We start from the raw sequence: 22115 nt of genomic DNA, 5'->3' as shown, positions 1-22115 counted from the left end.
TAAAAGGGGTCCTGCACATACAGCCTCCTTTTGTGCCTCCAGTGGCACCTTGGGATCTCAATGTGGTGTTGAGTTTTCTAAAGTCACATTGGTTTGAACCACTTTCCACTGTGGACTTAAAATATCTCACATGGAAGGTGTCGATGCTGTTAGCCTTGGCTTCAGCCAGGCGTGTGTCAGAATTGGCGGCTTTATCATATAAAAGCCCTTACTTAATTTTTCATTCTGACAGGGCGGAATTGAGGACTCGTCCTCAATTTCTACCTAAGGTGGTTTCTGCATTTCACATGAACCAACCTATTGTGGTACCTGCGGCTACCAGGGACTTAGAGGACTCTAAGTTGCTTGACGTTGTCAGGGCCTTGAAAATATGTTTCCAGGACGGCTGGAGTCAGAAAATCTGACTCGCTGTTTATCCTGTATGCACCCAACAAGCTGGGTGCTCCTGCTTCTAAGCAGACGATTGCTCGTTGGATTTGTAGTACAATTCAGCTTGCACATTCTGTGGCAGGATTGCCACAGCCAAAATCAGTAAAAGCCCATTCCACAAGGAAAGTGGGCTCATCTTGGGCGGCTGCCCGAGGGGTCTCGGCTTTACAACTTTGCCGAGCAGCTACTTGGTCAGGGGCAAACACGTTTGCTAAATTCTACAAATTTGATACCCTGGCTGAGGAGGACCTGGAGTTCTCTCATTCGGTGCTGCAGAGTCATCCGCACTCTCCCGCCCATTTGGGAGCTTTGGTATAATCCCCATGGTCCTTTCAGGAACCCCAGCATCCACTAGGACGATAGAGAAAATAAGAATTTACTTACCGATAATTCTATTTCTCGGAGTCCGTAGTGGATGCTGGGCGCCCATCCCAAGTGCGGATTATCTGCAATACTTGTACATAGTTACAAAAATCGGGTTATTATTGTTGTGAGCCATCTTTTCAGAGGCTCCGCTGTTATCATACTGTTAACTGGGTTCAGATCACAGGTTGTACAGTGTGATTGGTGTGGCTGGTATGAGTCTTACCCGGGATTCAAAATCCTTCCTTATTGTGTACGCTCGTCCGGGCACAGTATCCTAACTGAGGCTTGGAGGAGGGTCATAGGGGGAGGAGCCAGTGCACACCACCTGATCCTAAAGCTTTACTTTTTGTGCCCTGTCTCCTGCGGAGCCGCTATTCCCCATGGTCCTTTCAGGAACCCCAGCATCCACTACGGACTCCGAGAAATAGAATTATCGGTAAGTAAATTCTTATTTTCTATATATGCAGGATGCACAGCGGAATATTTGCCGACTGGCATCAAGTATAAGTGCGTTGTCCAATTATTCCAGTAAAGTGGTCAGGTGATGCGGATTCCAAACGGCATTTGGAAGTATTGCCTTAAAAGAGGGGATGTACCCCAGGTCGCCTCTCAAAATAAGACGCCGTATTATCAGGCGCAGTCCTGGTTGGCAAGCGGACAAAAGGGTTCCTCTTTTCTGCTCGTGACAGAGGGAGAGGAAAATGGCTGCAGAGATCAGCCAGTTCCAAGGAACAGAAACCCTTTTCCGCCGCTGCCAAGCCCTCAGTATGACGCTAGGGCTTTACAAATTCAGGCACGGTGGGGTCCCGTTCTCAATGAATTTCAGTGCGCAGTGGGCTCACTCGCAAGTAGACCCCTGGATCCTTCAGATAATATTTCAGGGGTACAAATTGGAATTGGAGACGTATTCCCCTCGCCGTTTCCAAAAGTCTGTTTTACCGACGTCTCCCGCTGACAGGGAGGCAGTTTTGGAAGCCATTCACAAGCTGTATTCCCAGCAGGTGATAATCAAGGTACCCCTCCTGCAACAGGGAACGGGGTATTATTCCACACTATTGTGGTACCGAAGCCAGACGGCTCGGTGAGACCGATTTTAAAATCTAAAATCTTTGAACACTTGCATACAGTGGTTCAAATTCAAAATTGAGTCACTCAGAGCAGTGATTGCAAACCTGGAAGAAGGGGACTACATGATGTCTCGGGACATCAAGGAGGCTTACCTTCATGTCAAAATTTACCCTTCTCACCAAGGGTATTTCAGGTTATGGTACAGAACTGTATCAGTTCGGACGCTGCCGTAGGGATGGTCCACGGCACCCCGGGTCTTTACTGAAGTAATGACCGAAATGATATTCCTTCGAAGGAAGGGAATTTTAGTTATCCTTTACTTGGACGATTCCCTGATAAGGGTAAGATCCAGGGAACAGTTGGAGATCGGTGTAGCACTATATCAGGTAGTGTTGCGGCAGCACGATTGGATTTTCAATATTCCAAAATCGCAGCTGGTTCCGACGACTTGTCTTCTGTTCCTAGGGATGATTCTGGACATAGTCCAGAAAGAAGGTGCTTCTCCCGGAGGAGAAAGCCAGGGAGTTATCCGAGCTAGTCAGGAACCTCCTAAAACCGAACCAAGTCTCAGTGCATCAATGCACAAGGGTTCTGGGTAAAAATGGTGGCTTCCTACGAAGCAATCCCATTCGGCAGATTCCACGTACAGTGGAACCTTCTGGACAAATGGTCCGGGTCGCATCTTCAGGTGCTTCAGCGGATAACCCTGTCACCAGGGACAAGGGTATCCCTCCTGTGGTGGTTGCAGAGTGCTCATCTTCTAGAGGGCCGCAGATTCGGCATTCGGGACTGGGTCCTGGTGGCCACGGATGCCAGCCTGCGAGGCTGGGGAGCAGTCACACAGGGAAGGAATTTCCAGGGCTTATGGTCAAGCCTGGAGACATCTCTTCATATAAACATTCTGGAACTAAGGGCCATTTACAATGCCCTAAGTCAAGCGAAACCCCTGCTTCAGGGTCAGGCGGTATTGATCCAATCGGACAACATCACGTCAGTCGCCCACGTAAACAGACAGGGCGGCACGAGAAGCAGGAGGGCAATGGCAGAAGCTGCAAGGATTTTCGCTGGGCGGAAAATCATGTGATAGCACTGTCAGCAGTGTTCATTCCGGGAGTGGACAACTGGGAAGCAGACTTCCTCAGCAGACACGACCTTCACCCGGGAGAGTGGGGACTTCACCCAGAAGTCTTCCACCTGATTGTAAACCGTTGGGAAAAACAAAAGGTGGACATAATGGCGTCCCGTCTAAACAAAAAACTAGACAGATATTGCGCCAGGTCAAGGGACCCTCAGGCAATAGCGGTGGACGCTCTGGTAACACCGTGGGTGTACCAGTCAGTGTATGTGTTCCCTCATCTGCCCCTCATACCAAAAGTACTGAGAATCATAAGAAGGAGAGGAGTAAGAACTATACTCGTGGTTCCGGATTGGCCAAGAAGGACTTGGTATCCGGAACTTCAAGAGATGCTCACGGACGAACCGTGGCCTCTACCTCTAAGAAAGGACCTGCTCCAGCAAGGGCCTTGTCTGTTCCAAGACTTACCGCGGCTGCGTTTGACGGCATGGCGGTTGAACGCCGGATCCTGAAGATCCCTACCCTGGTCAAGGCCAGGAAAGACGTAACCGCAAAACATTATCACCGCATTTGGCGAAAATATGTTGCGTGGGGTGAGGCCAAGAAGGCCCCTACAGAGGAATTTCAACTGGGTCGTTTCCTCCATTTCCTGCAAACAGGACTGTCTATGGGCCTAAAATTAGGGTCCATTAAGGTTCAAATTTCGGCCCTGTCGATTTTCTTCCAAAAAGAACTGGCTTCAGTGCCTGAAGTTCAGACATTTGTAAAAGGGGTACTGCATATACAGTCTCCTTTTGTGCCTCCAGTGGCACCTTGGGGATCTCAATGTTGTGTTGAGTTTCCTAAAGTCACATTGGTTTGAACCACTCACCACTGTGGACTTAAAATATCTCACATGGAAGTGACGAGTTAGCCCTGGTTTCAGCCAGGCGGGTGTCAGAATTGGCGGCTTTATCATATAAAAGCCCTTACTTAATATTTCATTCTGAAAGGGCAGAATTGAGGACTCGTCCTCAAATTTTCTACCTAAGGTGGTTTCTGCATTTCACATGAACCAACCTATTGTGGTACCTGCGGCTACTAAGGACTTGGAGGATTCCAAGTTGCTTGACGTGGTCAGGACCTTGAAAATACATGTTTCCAGGACGGCTGGAGTCAGAAAATCTGACTCGCTGTTTATCCTGTATGCACCCAACAAACTGGGTGCTCCTGCTTCTAAGCAGACGATTGCTCGTTGGATTTGTAGTACAATTCAGCTTGCACATTCTGTGGCAGGCCTGCCACAGCCAAAAATCTTAAAATGCCCACTCCACAAGGAAGGTGGGCTCATCTTGGGCAGCTGCCCGAGGGCTCTCGGCTTTACAACTTTGCCGAGCAGTTACTTGGTCAGGAGCAAATACGTTTGTAAAATTCTACAAATTTGATATCTTGGCTGAGGAGGACCTGGAGTTCTCTCATTCGGTGCTGCAGAGTCATCCGCACTCTCCCGCCCGTTTGGGAGCTTTGGTATAATCCCCATGGTCCTTACGGAGTTCCCAGCATCCACTAGGACGTCAGAGAAAATAAGAATTTACTTACCGATAATTCTATTTCTCGTAGTCCGTAGTGGATGCTGGGCGCCCATCCCAAGTGCGGATTGTCTGCAATACTGGTACATAATTATTGTTACCAAAAAAATTCGGGTTATTGTTGTAGTGAGCCATCTTTTCTAGAGGCTCCTCTATTATCATGCTGTTAACTGGGTTCAGATCACAAGTTGTACAGTGTGATTGGTGTGGCTGGTATGAGTCTTACCCGGGATTCAAAATCCTTCCTTATTGTGTACGCTCGTCCGGGCACAGTATCCTAACTGAGGCTTGGAGGAGGAGGGTCATAGGGGGAGGAGCCAGTGCACACCAGGTGATCCTAAAGCTTTCTTTAGATGTGCCCAGTCTCCTGCGGAGCCGCTATTCCCCATGGTCCTTACGGAGTTCCCAGCATCCACTACGGACTACGAGAAATAGAATTATCGGTAAGTAAATTCTTATTGTTTCTTTTAATATATATATGTGTGTGTGTGTGAGCGGCGTTACTAGGGGTCATTTCTAATGGGGGCATATCTAATGGGGGCAGGCTAATTTTTAAGTTGATCATTTTTGTATGGCCCCCGAAGGATTTTATAAATATCCAAATGGCCCTTGGTAAAAAAAAAGGTTCCCCACCCCTGTTGTAAACCATCACAATCTATGTAACGCCGCCGGTGTCAGGTGATGGGTGTGTATCACAGTAGTGGGCTTGTGCAGTAAGGCTCAGCCATTGTCCCAATCGCTCCTCTCTTCTGTACTTGGCACCAGTTTATGAAATATACTTATTTTCTTTTTACATCCATTTCCCTCTAGCTGGAAGGTTTAGAGTGTGTGTGTGTGTGTGTGTGTGTGTGTGTGTGTGTGTGTGTGTGTTTATTTTTTTGGGAGAGCTTTGTGGTCATGAACTAGTAATCATAAAATCAGTATACACAGTAGGGATGTAGTTGGAATCCCGACTGTCCATATACTGACGCTGGGATCCTGGCAGCGCCGCCACAGCTATTCCCACTCCTGGGTGTCCACGACACCCATGGAGTACCAATAGAACGTAATGGGTGATGCTGCTTACCAGTAGCTCAACTTGTTACTGGTGCTTGTATGAACCTGTGCAGGCTGCTTACCGGTAACTCTCAGCTGTACTGCTGTGGCAGATCTGGTCCAGTAGGGAACATATATCAGACTGTTGGTTGGCAGCTCCAATAGGGTGTGGTATGGCTGACCAGCATACAGACGCTGGGATCCAGGCGGGGAGGGGCGAGTGCAGCAAGCTCCTTGGGGGCTTGTTGGCGACCTGCGGTCGCCGCGGGTTCCCACTTTCTCTAACGTCCTAGTGGATGCTGGGGACTCCGAAAGGACCATGGGGAATAGCGGCTCCGCAGGAGACTGGGCACAAAAGTAAAAAGCTTTAGGACTACCTGGTGTGCACTGGCTCCTCCCCCTATGACCCTCCTCCAAGCCTCAGTTAGATTTTTGTGCCCGAACGAGACGGGTGCAGGCTAAGGGGCTCTCCTGAGCTGCTTAGTGTAAAAGTTTAAAGTAGGTTTTTTATTTTCAGTGAGACCTGCTGGCAACAGGCTCACTGCACCGAGGGACTAAGGGGAGAAGAAGCGAACTCACCTGCGTGCAGAGTGGATTGGGCTTCTTAGGCTACTGGACATTAGCTCCAGAGGGACGATCACAGGCCCAGCCATGGATGGGTCCCAGAGCTGCGCCGCCAGCCCCCTTACAGAGCCAGAAGACTGAAGAGGTCCGGAAAATCGACGGCAGAAGACGTCCTGTCTTCAATAAGGTAGCGCACAGCACCGCAGCTGTGCGCCATTGCTCTCAGCACACTTCACACTCCGGTCACTGAGGGTGCAGGGCGCTGGGGGGGGCGCCCTGAGATGCAATAAAACACCTTTTTTGGCAAAAAATACATCACATATAGCTCCTGGGCTATATGGATGCATTTAACCCCTGCCAATTTTTCCATAAAAAAGCGGGAGAAAGGCTCCGCCCCCTTCTCGGCGGCCTATCTCCTAAGCACACTGGCGCCATTTTTTCCTCACCTCTCCGTTGGAGGAAGGCTCCCTGACTCTCCCCTGCAGTCCTGTACTACAGAAACAGGGTAAAACAAGAGAGGGGGGGCACTAAATTGGCATATAAATATATACAGCAGCTATATTGGGGAAAAACACTTATATAAGGTTATCCCTGTATGTATATATAGCGCTCTGGTGTGTGCTGGCAAACTCTCCCTCTGTCTCCCCAAAGGGCTAGTGGGGTCCTGTCCTCTATCAGAGCATTCCCTGTGTGTGTGCTGTGTCGGTACGTTGTGTCGACATGTATGAGGAGGAAAATGGTGTGGAGGCGGAGCAATTGCCTGTGTTGGTGATGTCACCCCCTAGGGAGTCGACACCTGACTGGATGGTCTTATGGAAAGAATTACGTGATAGTATCAGCACTTTACAAAAGACTGTTGACGACATGAGACAGCCGGCAAATCAGTTAATACCTGTACAGGTGTCTCAAACACCATCAGGGGCTCTAAAGCGCCCGTTACCTCAGGTCGATACAGACACGGACACTGACTCCAGTGTCGACGGTGAGGAAACAAACGTATTTTCCAGTAGGGCCACACGTTACATGATCACGGCAACGAAGGAGGTTTTGAACATTTCTGATACTACAAGTACCACAAAAAAGGGTATTATGTGGGGTGTGAAAAAACTACCCGTAGTTTTTCCCGAATCAGATGAATTAAATGAGGTGTGTGATGAAGCGTGGGTTTCCCCCGATAAAAAACTGCTAATTTCTAAAAAATTATTGGCATTATACCCTTTCCCGCCAGAGGTTAGGGCACGTTGGGAAACACCCCCTAGGGTAGATAAGGCGCTCACACGCTTATCAAAACAAGTGGCGTTACCGTCTCCTGATACGGCCGCCCTCAAGGAACCAGCTGATAGGAAGCTGGAAAAAATCCTAAAAAGTATATACACACATACTGGTATTATACTGCGACCAGCAATCGCCTCAGCCTGGATGTGCAGTGCTGGGGTGGCTTGGTCGGATTCCCTGACTAAAAATATTGATACCCTGGACAGGGACAATATATTATTGACTATAGAGCATTTAAAGGATGCATTTCTATATATGCGAGATGCACAGAGGGATATTTGCACTCTGGCATCAAGAGTAAGTGCGATGTCCATTTCTGCCAGAAGAGGATTATGGACGCGACAGTGGTCAGGGGATGCGGATTCCAAACGGCATATGGAAGTATTGCCGTATAAAGGGGAGGAGTTCTTTGGGGTCGGTCTATCGGACCTGGTGGCCACGGCAACGGCTGGGAAATCCACCTTTTTACCCCAAGTCACCTCGCAGCAGAAAAAGATACCGTCTTTTCAGGCTCAGTCCTTTCGTCCCCATAAGGGCAAGCGGGCAAAAGGCCACTCATATCTGCCCTGGGGCAGAGGAAGGGGAAAAAGACTGCAGCAGACAGCCTCTTCCCACAAACAGAAGCCCTCCCCCGCTTCTGCCAAGTCCTCAGCATGACGCTGGGGCCTTACAAGCGGACTCAGGCACGGTGGGGGCCCGTCTCAAGAATTTCAGCGCGCAGTGGGCTCACTCGCAAGTGGACCCCTGGATCCTGCAGGTAGTATCTCAGGGGTACAAATTGGAATTCGAGACGTCTCCCCCTCGCCGGTTCCTGAAGTCTGCTTTACCAACGTCTCCCCCCGACAGGGAGGTGGTATTTGAAGCCATTCACAAGCTGTATTCCCAGCAAGTGATAATCAAGGTACCCCTCCTACAACAGGGAAAGGGGTATTATTCCACGCTGTTTGTGGTACCGAAGCCGGACGGCTCGGTGAGACCCATTTTAAATCTGAAATCCTTGAACACTTACATAAAAAGGTTCAAGTTCAAGATGGAGTCACTCAGAGCAGTGATAGCGAACCTGGAAGAAGGGGACTATATGGTGTCTCTGGACATCAAGGATGCTTACCTCCATGTCCCAATTTGCCCTTCTCACCAAGGGTACCTCAGGTTTGTGGTACAGAACTGTCACTATCGGTTTCAGACGCTGCCGTTTGGATTGTCCACGGCACCCCGGGTCTTTACCAAGGTAATGGCCGAAATGATGATTCTTCTTCGAAGAAAAGGCGTCTTAATTATCCCTTACTTGGACGATTTCCTGATAAGGGCAAGGTCCAGAGAACAGTTAGAGGTCGGAGTAGCACTATCTCAAGTAGTACTACGACAGCACGGATGGATTCTAAATATTCAAAAATCGCAGCTGATTCCGACGACACGTCTGCTGTTCCTAGGAATGATTCTGGACACAGTACAGAAAAAGGTGTTTCTCCCGGAAGAGAAAGCCAGGGAGTTATCCGACCTAGTCAGGAACCTCCTAAGACCAGGCCAAGTGTCAGTACATCAATGCACAAGGGTCCTGGGAAAGATGGTGGCTTCTTACGAAGCGATTCCATTCGGCAGATTCCACGCAAGAACTTTTCAGTGGGATCTGCTGGACAAATGGTCCGGATCGCATCTTCAAATGCATCAGCGGATAACCCTGTCTCCAAGGACAAGGGTGTCTCTCCTGTGGTGGTTACAGAGTGCTCATCTCCTAGAGGGCCGCAGATTCGGCATTCAGGATTGGGTCCTGGTGACCACGGATGCCAGCCTGAGAGGCTGGGGAGCAGTCACACAGGGAAGGAATATCCAGGGCTTATGGTCAAGCCTGGAGACATCACTTCACATAAATATCCTGAAGCTAAGGGCCATTTACAATGCTCTAAGCTTAGCAAGACCTCTGCTTCAAGGTCAGCCGGTGTTGATCCAGTCGGACAACATCACGGCAGTCACCCACGTAAACAGACAGGGTGGCACAAGAAGCAGGAGGGCAATGGCAGAAGCTGCAAGGATTCTTCGCTGGGCGGAAAATCATGTGATAGCACTGTCAGCAGTATTCATTCCGGGAGTGGACAACTGGGAAGCAGACTTCCTCAGCACGACCTCCACCCGGGAGAGTGGGGACTTCACCCAGAAGTCTTCCACATGATTATAAACCGTTGGGAAAAACTCGACAGGTATTGCGCCAGGTCAAGGGACCCTCAGGCAATAGCTGTAGACTCTCTGGTAACACCGTGGGTGTACCAGTCAGTGTATGTGTTCCCTCCTCTGCCTCTCATACCCAAGGTACTGAGATTGATAAGATGGAGAGGAGTAAGCACTATATTCGTGGCTCCGGATTGGCCAAGAAGGACTTGGTAACCGGAACTTCAAGAGATGCTCACGGAGGATCCGTGGCCTCTACCTCTAAGAAGGGACCTGCTCCAGCAAGGACCCTGTCTGTTCCAAGACTTACCGCGGCTGCGTTTGACGGCATGGCGGTTGAACGCCGGATCCTGAAGGAAAAAAGGCATTCCGGATGAAGTCATCCCTATCCTGATCAAAGCCAGGAAGGATGTAACCGCAAAACATTATCACCGCATTTGGCGAAAATATGTTGCGTGGTGCGAGGCCAGTAAGGCCCGACGGAGGAAATTCAACTGGGTCGATTCCTACATTTCCTGAAAACAGGAGTGTCTATGGGCCTGAAATTGGGGTCCATTAAGGTTCAAATTTCGGCCCTGTCAATTTTCTTCCAAAAAGAACTAGCTTCAGTCCCTGAAGTTCAGACGTTTGTAAAAGGGGTACTGCATATACAGCCTCCTTTTGTGCCTCCAGTGGCACTTTGGGATCTCAATGTAGTTTTTGGGTTCCAAAAGTCACATTGGTTTGAACCACTTAAATCTGTGGAGTTAAAATATCTCACATGGAAAGTGGTCATGCTGTTGGCCCTGGCCTGGGCCAGGCGCGTGTCAGAATTGGCGGCTTTATCCTGTTAAAGCCCTTATCTGATTTTTCCATTCGGACAGGGCGGAATTGAGGACTCGTCCTCAGTTTCTCCCTAAGGTGGTTTCAGCGTTTCACCTGAACCAACCTATTGTGGTGCCTGCGGCTACTAGGGACTTGGAGGACTCCAAGTTGCTAGACGTTGTCAGGGCCCTGAAAATATGTTTCCAGGACGGCTGGAGTCAGGAAATCTGACTCGCTGTTTATCCTGTATGCACCCAACAAGCTGGGTGCTCCTGCTTCTAAGCAGACTATTGCTCGTTGGATTTGTAGTACAATTCTGCTTGCACATTCTGTGGCAGGCCTGCCACAGCCAAAAATCTGTAAATGCCCACTCCACAAGGAAGGTGGGCTCATCTTGGGCGGCTGCCCGAGGGGTCTCTGCTTTACAACTTTGCCGAGCAGCTACTTGGTCAGGAGCAAATACGTTTGTAAAATTCTACAAAATTGATACCCTGGCTGAGGAGGACCTGGAGTTCTCTCATTTGGTGCTGCAGAGTCATCCGCACTCTCCCGCCCGTTTGGGAGCTTTGGTACAATCCCCATGGTCCTTACGGAGTCCCCAGCATCCACTTAGGACGTTAGAGAAAATAAGAATTTACTTACCGATAATTCTATTTCTCGTAGTCCGTAGTGGATGCTGGGCGCCCATCCCAAGTGCGGATTGTCTGCAATACTGGTACATAGTTATGGTTACCAAAAAATCGGGTTATTGCTGTAGTGAGCCATCTTTTCTAGAGGCTCCTCTGTTATCATGCTGTTAACTGGGTTCAGATCACAAGTTGTACAGTGTGATTGGTGTGGCTGGTATGAGTCTTACCCGGGATTCAAAATCCTTCCTTATTGTGTACGCTCGTCCGGGCACAGTATCCTAACTGAGGCTTGGAAGAGGGTCATAGGGGGAGGAGCCAGTGCACACCAGATAGTCCTAAAGCTTTCTTTAGATGTGCCCGGTCTCCTGCGGAGCCGCTATTCCCCATGGTCCTTACGGAGTCCCCAGCATCCACTACGGACTACGAGAAATAGAATTATCGGTAAGTAAATTCTTATTTATTTATTTTTTTCAAAGTGTACTTTGTCTCTTTCCTACACTTGCATAGTCCAGCATCTGTTGACTTCTTATTTCTATGTTATGTTGAACTGCCCTTGGGCTTTAACCAAGTTTCTCAATCATCCATGGGGGACACTGGGGTGCAGTTTACTGTGTGGTATAGATAGGTCCATTGAGCCGGTGCACTTCAAATGTTTTACGCGTGTGTGTATGGCTCCTCCCCTCCATGCCCCTCCCAACTGCCAGTTTTAGATAAAGTGCCCTCTGAGCTGGGCACTATGGAGGGCTACAGATATATTTTTATTTTATTTTTATATTTGTTATTTTAGGGGCAGCTAGTTCTGCAAGAGGGCACTTTTTTTTTGATCCCTTTTAGAAGCTGCTCAGTTTCATCTTATGTGGAATTCGTCCTGTGATCTGACAATACCCCTCAGCCAGATGTGAGGTACAGTGCAGTACCTCTTCACCCCTTTCCCAATTAATATTGACCATAGTGGTCTTGTATTGGGAAGTGATGCCGGTGTATTGTTTAGTGTCTTCTGTGCTCCATGAGTGTTAAACGTCATATGACTACTTGTGCTTTGCTAAAGGAAAGAACCACAAGCTGATGCCATGGAGGAAAAGCCAGCAGATCGGAGTAATGTGGATATCGCACAGGAGCACAAGGTGAGGAACCGCAGTCTCTCACTGACCCTCTGTATAAATGTAGAGTAATTTAGATGTTGATGCCCAGAAACGTCTCCTTATCAGGGTCACTTGTGTTTACTAGAATTCTAACAAATGTGCTATAGATTGGCTGGCAGCTAAAGCCTCCTGTAAAGCTGGGTACACACTGGAACGATGTTGGCACAATATAGCGTGACACACTTGGTTTGATGTGCTGCAGAACAAACCAAGCGATACGCTAGCGTCCTGTAGTATGCCAATGAAGGACAGAATATGATAGTTCCATTCTTCATTAAAGTCTCTCCTGTGTGTACATACAATCTGGGCTGATGGTCATTAGTTATGTTGGAACAAATTCCAGTCTCTCCAGTTTGTACCCAGCTTAACCCTGTTGCTGATGCTTCAGTTTCTTGGGCTAAAAAGTCTCAGAAATGAACAACTAGTGAGGGTGAGAGGGGCAGATATAACCCCCTCACAGCTACGGCCCCCACCTTTCCCTTAACTCTCTCAATGCTGTGTACCTGGGCAGTGAGAAACCAGATTTCCTTTTTCCACTTTCAACAGTTGTCTGTCTTAAGTTTCAAGAGGTCAGATTTCTTGACCTGTGATGTTCCTCCTAACTATAGGTTATAGCTTCTTAGATAAGGTAAGGGCCATAAACTAACCTGACTCCTTACTATAAATCAGTGTCCTGTATCTGTGTAGCTAAGAGTTCACTTATACCCCTTTCACACCAGAAATGCAGGGGCAAAACCCGGGAATTCTGCCACGGGCTCATGCAGGGACATTCCTGGGTTGGCACCTTTCATACCAGCATTTGGAGCCGAGACATCCCAGGTCTGCACCTTTCATACTGAACCCGGCATTTTCTGAAAATGGGCATCTCGGAAAAGACACAAGACCAGGAAGTGCCCTGAATAGCCAATCAGCATCAGTATAGGCAACCCGGGAAGGTGGGACATGTCCCTGCACCATTCACACTGTCCAGGGTCCAGGGATCATCCCGGGACCAACCCTGGTCGATTGCAGGGACAGAAATCCCAGGTTTCTCTAACGTCCTAAGTGGATACTGGGGACTCCGTCAGGACCATGGGAATAGCGGCTCCGCAGGAGACAGGGCACAAAAATAAAGCTTTAGGATCAGGTGGTGTGTACTGGCTCCTCCCCCTATGACCCTCCTCCAAGCCTCAGTTAGGTTTTTGTGCCCGTCCGAGCAGGGTGCAATCTAGGTGGCTCTCTTAAGGAGCTGCTTAGAAAAAGTTTTTAGGTTTCTTATTTTCAGTGAGTCCTGCTGGCAACAGGCTCACTGCATCGAGGGACTTAGGGGAGAGAAGTTCAACTCACCTGCGTGCAGGATGGATTGGCTTCTTAGGCTACTGGACACCATTAGCTCCAGAGGGAGTCGGAACACAGGTCTCACCCTGGGGTTCGTCCCGGAGCCGCGCCGCCGACCCCCCTTGCAGATGCTGAAGATTGAAGGTCTAGAAACCGGCGGCAGAAGGCTTTTCAGTCTTCATGAAGGTAGCGCACAGCACTGCAGCTGTGCGCCATTGTTGTCACACACTTCACACCAACGGTCACGGAGGGTGCAGGGCGTTGCTGGGGGCGCCCTGGGCAGCAATGTATAATACCTTATTCTGGCTAAAAATACATCACATATAGCCCCTGGAGGCTATATGGATGTATTTAACCCCTGCCAGGTCTCAGAAAAACGGGAGAAGAAGCCCGCCGAAAAGGGGGCGGGGCCTATTCTCCTCAGCACACAGCGCCATTTTCCCTCACAGAAAGGCTGGTGGGAAGGCTCCCAGGCTCTCCCCTGCACTGCACTACAGAAACAGGGTTAAAACAGAGAGGGGGGGCACTTATTTGGCTATATGTGTGTATATATATATATATATATATATATATATATATATATATATATATATATATATATAATATAAATGCTATAAGGGAAAAACACTTATATAAAGGTTGTCCCTGTATAATATAGCGTTTTTGGTGTGTGCTGGCAAACTCTCCCTCTGTCTCCCCAAAGGGCTAGTGGGGTCCTGTCCTCTATCAGAGCATTCCCTGTGTGTGTGCTGTGTGTCGGTACTTGTGTGTCGACATGTATGAGGACGATGTTGGTGAGGAGGCGGAGCAATTGCCGGTAATGGTGATGTCACTCTCTAGGGAGTCGACACCGGAATGGATGGCTTATTTAAGGAATTACGTGATAATGTCAACACGCTGCAAGGTCGGTTGACGACATGAGACGGCCGGCAAACCAATTAGTACCTGTCCAGGCGTCTAAAACACCGTCAGGGGCGTTAAAACGTCCTTTTACCTCAGTCGGTCGACACAGACACGGACACTGACTCCAGTGTCGACGGTGAAGAAACAAACGTATTTTCCTTTAGGGCCACACGTTACTTGTTAAGGGCAATGAAGGAGATGTTACATATTTCTGATACTACAAGTACCACAAAAAAGGGTATTATGTGGAGTGTGAAAAAACTTAATGTGGTTTTTCCTGAATCAGATAAATTAAATGAAGTGTGTGATGATGCGTGGGTTTCCCCCGATAGAAAATTATTGGCGGTATACCTTTTCCCGCCAGAAGTTATGGCGCGTTGGGAAACACACCTTAGGGTGGATAAGGCGCTCACACGCTTATAAAAAGGCGTTACCGTCTCCAGATACGGACGCCCTCAAGGAGCCAACTGATAGGAGGTTGGAAAATATCCTAAAAAGTATATACACACACATACTGGTTATACTGCGACCAGCGATCGCCTCAGCCTGGATGGGCAGCGCTGGGGTGGCTTGGTCGGATTCCCTGACTGGAAATATTGATACCCTTGACAGGGACAGTATTTTATTGACTATAGAGCATTTAAAAGATGCATTTCTATATATGCGAAACTCTGGCATCAAGAGTAAGTGCGATGTCCATATCTGCCAGACGATGTTTCTGGACACGACAGTGGTCAGGTGATGCAGATTCCAAACGGCACATGGAAGTATTGCCGTATAAAGGGGAGGAGTTATTTGGGGTCGGTCCATCGGACCTGGTGGCCACGGCAACAGCTAGAAAATCCACCTTTTTTACCCCAAGTCACATCTCAGCAGAAAAAGACAGTCTTTTCAGCCTCAGTCCTTTCGTCCCCATAATATCTGCCCAGGGATAGAGGTAAGGGAAGAAGACTGCAGCAGGCAGCCCATTCCCAGGAACAGAAGCCTTCCACCGCTTCTGCCAAGTCCTCAGCATGACGCTGGGGCCGTACAAACAGGTGCGGTGGGGGGTCGTCTCAAGAGTTTCAGCACGCAGTGGGCTCACTCGCAAGTGGACCCCTGGATCCTACAAGTAGTATCCCAGGGGTACAGATTGGAAATTCGAGACGTCTCCCCCTCGCAGGTTCCTGAAGTTTGCTTTACCAACGTCTACCTCCGACAGGGAGGCAGTATTGGAAACAATTCACAAGCTGTATTCCCAGCAGGTGATAATCAAAGTACCCCTCCTACAACAAGTAAAGGGGTATTATTCCACACTATATTGTGGTACTGAAGCCAGACGGCTCGGTGAGACCTATTCTAAATGGAGTCACTCAGAGCAGTGATAGCGAACCAGGAAGAAGGGGACTATATGGTGTCCCTGGACATCAAGGATGCTTACCTCCATGTCCAAATTTGCCCTTCTCACAAAGGGTACCTCAGGTTCGTGGTACAAAACTGTCACTATCAGTTTCAGACGCTGCCATTTGGATTGTCCACGGCACCCCGGGTCTTTACCAAGGTAATGGCCGAAATGATGATTCTTCTTCAAAGAAAAGGCGTCTTAATTATCCCTTACTTGGACGATCTCCTGATAAGGGCAAGGTCCAGAGAACAGTTGGAGGTCGGAGTAGCACTATCTCAAGTAGTTCTACGACAGCACGGGTGGAATCTAAATATTCCAAAATCGCAGCTGTCTCCGACGACATGTCTGCTGTCCCTAGGGATGATTCTGGACACAGTCCAGAAAAAGGTGTTTCTCCCGGAGGAGAAAGCCAGGGAGTTATCCGAGCTAGTCAGGAACCTCCAAAAACCAGGAAAAGTGTCAGTGCATCATTGCACAAGGGTCCTGGGAAAAATGGTGGCTTCTTACGAAGCGATTCCATTCGGCAGATTTCACGCAAGAACTTTTCAGTGGGATCTGCTGGACAAATGGTCCGGATCGCATCTTCAGATGCATCAGCTGATAACCCTGTCTCCAAGGACAAGGGTGTCTCTTCTGTGGTGGCTGCAGAGTGCTCATCTACTAAAGTGCCACAGTTATGCATTCAGGACTGGGTCCTGGTGACCACGGATTCCAGCTTGAAAGGCTGGGGAGCTGTCGCACAGGGAAAAAATTTCCAGGGAGTGTGATCAAGTCTGGGGACTTCTCTCCGCATAAATATACTGGAGCTAAGAGCAATTTACAATGCTCTAAGCTTAGCAAGACCTCTGCTTCAAGGTCAGCCGGTATTGATCCAGTGGGACAACATAACGGCAGTCGCCCACGTAAACAGACAGGGCGGCACAAGAAGCAGGAGGACAATGGCAGAAACTGCAAGGATTCTTCGCTGGGCGGAAAATCATGTGATAGCACTGTCAGCAGTTTTCATTCCGGGAATGGACAACTGGGAAGCAGACTTCCTCAGCACGACCTCCACCCGGGAGAGTGGGGACTTCATCGAGAAGTTGTTTCCACATGATTGTGCACCGTTGGGAAAGACCAAAGGTGGACATGATGGCGTCCCGCCTGAACAAAAAACTGGACAGGTATTCCGCCAGGTCAAGAGACCCTCAGGAAATAGCTGTGGACGTTCTGGTAACACCATGGGTGTACCAGTCGGTGTATGTGTTCCCTCCTCTGCTTCTCATACCAAAGGTACTGAGAATTATAAGACGTAGAGGAGTAAGAACTATACTCGTGGCTCCGGATGGGCCAAGAAGGACTTGGTACCCGGAACTTCATGAGATGCTCACAGAGGACTCAGGGCCTCTGCCGATAAGAAGGGACTTGCTTCAGCAAGTACCATGTCTGTTCCAAGACTTACCGCGGGTGCGTTTGACGGCATGGCGGTTGAACGTCGGATCCTAAGGGAAAAAAGGCATTCAGGAAGAGGTCATTCCTACCCTGGTCAAAGCCAGGAAGGAGGTGACCGCACAACATTATCACCACATGTGGCGAAAATATGTTGCGTGGTGTGAGGCCAGGAAGGCCCCACGAAGAAATTTCAACTCGGTCGATTCCTGCATTTCCTGCAAACAGGAGTGTCTATGGGCCTCAAATTGGGGTCCATTAAGGTTCAAATTTCGGCCCTGTCGATTTTCTTCCAGAAAGAATTGGCTTCAGTTCCTGAAGTCCAGAAATTTGACAAGGGAGTACTGCATATACAACCCCCTTTTGTGCCTCCAGTGGCACTGTGGGATCTCAACGTAGTCCTGGGGTTCCTCAAATCACGTTGGTTTAAACCGCTCAAATCTGTGGATTTGAAATATCTCACATGGAAAGTGACCATGATGTTGGCCCTGGCCTCGGCCAGGCGAGTGTCAGAATTGGCGGCTTTGTCTCACAAAAGCCCATATCTGATTGTCCATTCGGACAGGGCAGAGCTGCGGACTCGTCCCCAGTTTCTCCCTAAGGTGGTGTCAGCGTTTCATCTGAACCAGCTTATTGTGGTACCTGCGGCTACTAGAGACTTGGGGGACTCCAAGTTGCTAGATGTTGTCAGGGCCCTGAAAATATAGATTTCCAGGACGGCTGGAGTCAGGAAAACTGACTTGCTGTTATCCTGTATGCACCCAAAAAACTGGGTGCTCTTGCTTCTAAGCAGACGATTGCTAGTTGAATGTGTAGTACAATTCAGCTTGCACATTCTGTGGCAGGCCTACCACAGCCAAAAATCTGTAAATGCCCATTCCACAAGGAAGGTGGGCTCATCTTGGGCGACTGCCCGAGGGGTCTCGGCTTTACAACTTTGCCGAGCTGCTACTTGGTCAGGGGCACACCCTGGCTGAGGAGGACCTGGAGTTCTCTCACTCGGTGCTGCAGAGTCATCCGCACTCTCCCGCCCGTTTGGGAGCTTTGGTATAATCCCCATGGTCCTGACGGAGTCCCCAGCATCCACTTAGGACGTTAGAGAAAATAAGAATTTACTTACCGATAATTCTATTTCTCGTAGTCCGTAGTGGATGCTGGGCGCCCATCCCAAGTGCGGATTGTCTGCAATACTTGTACATAGTTATTGTTACAAAAAAATCGGGTTGTTATTTGTTGTGAGCCGTCTGTTCAGAGGCTCCTACGTTTGTCATACTGTTAACTGGGTTCAGATCACAAGTTATACGGTGTGATTGGTGTGGCTGGTATGAGTCTTACCCGGGGTTCAATATCCTTCCTTATTGTGTACGCTCGTCCGGGCACAGTATCCTAACTGAGGCTTGGAGGAGGGTCATAGGGGGAGGAGCCAGTACACACCACCTGATCCTAAAGCTTTATTTTTGTGCCCTGTCTCCTGCGGAGCCGCTATTCCCATGGTCCTGACGGAGTCCCCAGCATCCACTACGGACTACGAGAAATAGAATTATCGGTAAGTAAATTCTTATTTTTTGTCTCTGTACCCTTTAACACCCGAGAAATTTCCCGGGTTGATGCGCGTTCATGTGTTTTAACCCGGGAAATTTTGGGCTGTGTGAAAGGGGTATTAGAGGACAGGCTGGCAGCCATGTTGTGTCAGACTCCATTACAATATATACGTAGACATTACATACAAGTCTTATGGCTGGATGCAAGCAAATGTCACACCTTGCTGCAGGCAGCACTGCTACTGTGGGCATTATGTGTATAAGTGGCACTGATACTGTAGCCATTATGTGTATAAGCGGCACTGCTACTGTGGGCATCTGTGTGTGTGAGTGGCACTGCTACTATGGGCTTTGTGTGTAAGGGGCACGACTAGCATAATGTGAATATTGGGCAGTACTCTATGGTGTAATTTAATTGGGGGTACTATTGCGTGGCCATGTCTCTTCCTTGTGATACCACACCCCTTTTTGCAGTGCACGCCTTTTGCACGCAGTTACTTTGGACAGTATTGGGGTTAGGGCACAAATCTGTAGTTTGCAGGGGAGTGTCTAACACCCTATCGGCCCTGGCTTCGCCTAATGGGAGGTGTTTAGGTGGTGGGTGAAATGAGTTCCACCACCTCTCCAGGACCACAGTAAGCCCTGAATAAGGGGCACTACTGTGTGTTAAGTGACTAAGGGACACTACTAGGTGGTGTAATATGAATCGGGAGCACTGCGTGTGGTTTAATGTAAATAAGATTGTGCTACTGTGTGGCGTAATGTGAATTGGGGGTACAGTTGTGTGGACACACCCCTTCCTTGTGAGACCACACCTTTTTGTGGCACACTCCTTCGGTGTGTGCTGTCCTTTAAGTATTGGAGAGAGGGCGTAAATTTATAGTTTGCAGGCAGGTGCGTTTTTGCAGTACTGCGTTCGCATAGTCGCCACCGCCTAAGGAGTGTATTTTAACTGTGCAAGTGTGCATATCGCATGTGCACCCGAGCAGTACAAAGAAACTTTGTGGAGTTTCTGAGTTGCCCAGAACTTAGCCGCTGCGATCGCTTCAGCCTGTCCGGGGCTGGAGTTGGCGTCGGACACCCTCCCTGCAAACGCTTGGACACCTGCATTTTTCCAACCACTCCCTGAAAATGGTCAATTGCCACCCACAAACGCCTTCTTCCTGTCAATCTTTGCGATCAGCTGTGCGAATGGATCCTTCGTAAAACCCATCGCACATCAATGATCCGCTTTGTATCCGTGCGATGCACCTGCGCATTGCGGTGCATGCGCAGTTCTGACCTGATCGCAGCTCTGCAAAAAACGCTAGCGAGCGATCAGGTCTGAATTACCCTCATTATCTCTCTTTAAGGGGTTACCTGGCATAATGTGTATAATGAGCTCTACTTGGCCTGATGTGTAAAAGGGGTTTCCTGGCATAATATGTATAATGGGCTTTACCTGGGGTAATGTGTGTAATGGGCTCTACCTGAAGTAATGTGTACAAGGGTACTCACTCCCAGCTACTCCATAGAGTTCCATACAGGTACAAGTGACCTGTCTAAAGTGGCCGGAAGTTAGGGGCGCTAAACTGAGATTATTATATCCATAGATTTATTAATGCTATAGGCCAGTTACAAATTTCTCTAACGTCCTAGTGGATGCTGGGGACTCCGTCAGGACCATGGGGATTAGCGGCTCTGCAGGAGACAGGGCACAAAAATAAAGCTTTAGGATCAGGTGGTGTGCACTGGCTCCTCCCCCTATGACCCTCCTCCAAGCCTCAGTTAGGTTTTTGTGCCCGTCCGAGCAGGGTGCAATCTAGGTGGCTCTCCTAAAGAGCTGCTTAGAAAAAATTTTTAGGTTTTTTATTTTCAGTGAGTCCTGCTGGCAACAGGCTCACTGCAACGAGGGACTTAGGGGAGAAGAAGTGAACTCACCTGCGTGCAGGATGGATTGGCTTCTTAGGCTACTGGACACCATTAGCTCCAGAGGGATCGAACACAGGCCCAGCCATGGAGTCCGGTCCCGGAGCCGCGCCGCCGACCCCCTTGCAGATGCCGAAAAGCGAAGAGGTCCAGAAACCGGCGGCAGAAGACTTTTCAGTCTTCATGAGGTAGCGCACAGCACTGCAGCTGTGCGCCATTGTTGTCACGCACTTCACACCAGCGGTCACGGAGGGTGCAGGGCGCTGCAGGGGGCGCCCTGGGCAGCAATGAGAATACCTTGTTCTGGCTAAAAAATACATCACATATAGCCCTTGGGGCTATATGGATGTATTTAACCCCTGCCAGGTCTCACAAACTCCGGAGAAGAGCCCGCCGAAATAGGGGGCGGGGCCTATCTCCTCAGCACACAGCGCCATTTTCCTGCTCAGCTCCGCTGCGAGGAAGGCTCCCAGGACTCTCCCCTGCACTGCACTACAGAAACAGGGTAAAAAAGAGAGGGGGGGGGGGGCACTTTTTTTGGCGTTTTTGATATATATTAAGCTGCTATAAGGGAGACAACACTTCTATAGGGTTGTTCCTATATATTTATAGCGCTTGGGTGTGTGCTGGCAAACTCTCCCTCTGTCTCCCCAAAGGGCTAGTGGGGTCCTGTCTTCGATAAGAGCATTCCCTGTGTGTCTGCTGTGTCGGTACGTGTGTGTCGACATGTATGAGGACGATGTTGGTGTGGAGGCGGAGCAATTGCCAGTAATGGTGATGTCACCCCCTAGGGAGTCGACACCGGAATGGATGGCTTTATTTATGGAATTACGTGATAATGTCAGCACATTACAAAAATCAGTTGACGACATGAGACGGCCGGGAAACTAGTTAGTACCTGTACAGGCGTCTCAGACACCGTCAGGGGCTGTAAAACGCCCTTTACCTCAATCGGTCGACACAGACCCAGACCCGGACACGGACACCGAATCTAGTGTCGACGGTGAAGAAACAAACGTATTTTCCAGTAGGGCCACACGTTATATGATCACGGCAATGAAGGAGGCTTTACATATCTCTGATACTGCATGTACCACAAAAAGTGGTATTATGTGGGGTCTGAAAAAACTACCTGTAGTTTTTCCTGAATCAGACGAATTGAATGAAGTGTGTGATGAAGCGTGGGTTAACCCCGATAGAAAACTGCTAATTTCAAAGAAGTTATTGGCATTATATCCTTTCCCGCCAGAGGTTAGGGCGCGCTGGGAAACACCCCCTAGGGTGGATAAGGCGCTCACACGCTTATCAAAACTAGTGGCGTTACCGTCTCCTGAAACGGCCGCCCTCAAGGATCCAGCAGATAGGAGGCTGGAAACTACCCTGAAAAGTATATACACTCATACTGGTGTTATACTGCGACCAGCCATCGCCTCTGCATGGATGTGCAGTGCTGGGGTGGTTTGGTTGGATTCCCTGACTGAAAATATTGATACCTTGGATAGGGACAGTATTTTAC

The 22115-nt window shown here is 49.1% G+C and overlaps 1 protein-coding gene across 5 annotated transcripts in view; it reads left to right on the top strand.

Moving 5' to 3' along the window:
• TACC3 (transforming acidic coiled-coil containing protein 3) overlaps nucleotides 1–22115 on the top strand; it is a 75462-nt gene that overhangs the window by 22097 nt on the left and 31250 nt on the right. For all 5 annotated transcript variants that reach the window (XM_063924840.1, XM_063924825.1, XM_063924836.1 and 2 more), the window contains exon 5: nucleotides 12025–12100. In XM_063924840.1, coding sequence (XP_063780910.1) covers nucleotides 12025–12100 — 76 coding nt within the window. The remainder of the gene's footprint in view (nucleotides 1–12024; nucleotides 12101–22115) is intronic.

Source organism: Pseudophryne corroboree, chromosome 1, assembly GCF_028390025.1.
Source record: "Pseudophryne corroboree isolate aPseCor3 chromosome 1, aPseCor3.hap2, whole genome shotgun sequence".
Classification (NCBI taxonomy): Eukaryota; Metazoa; Chordata; class Amphibia; order Anura; family Myobatrachidae; genus Pseudophryne; species Pseudophryne corroboree.
This window is presented reverse-complemented; position numbering and strand designations above follow the sequence as displayed.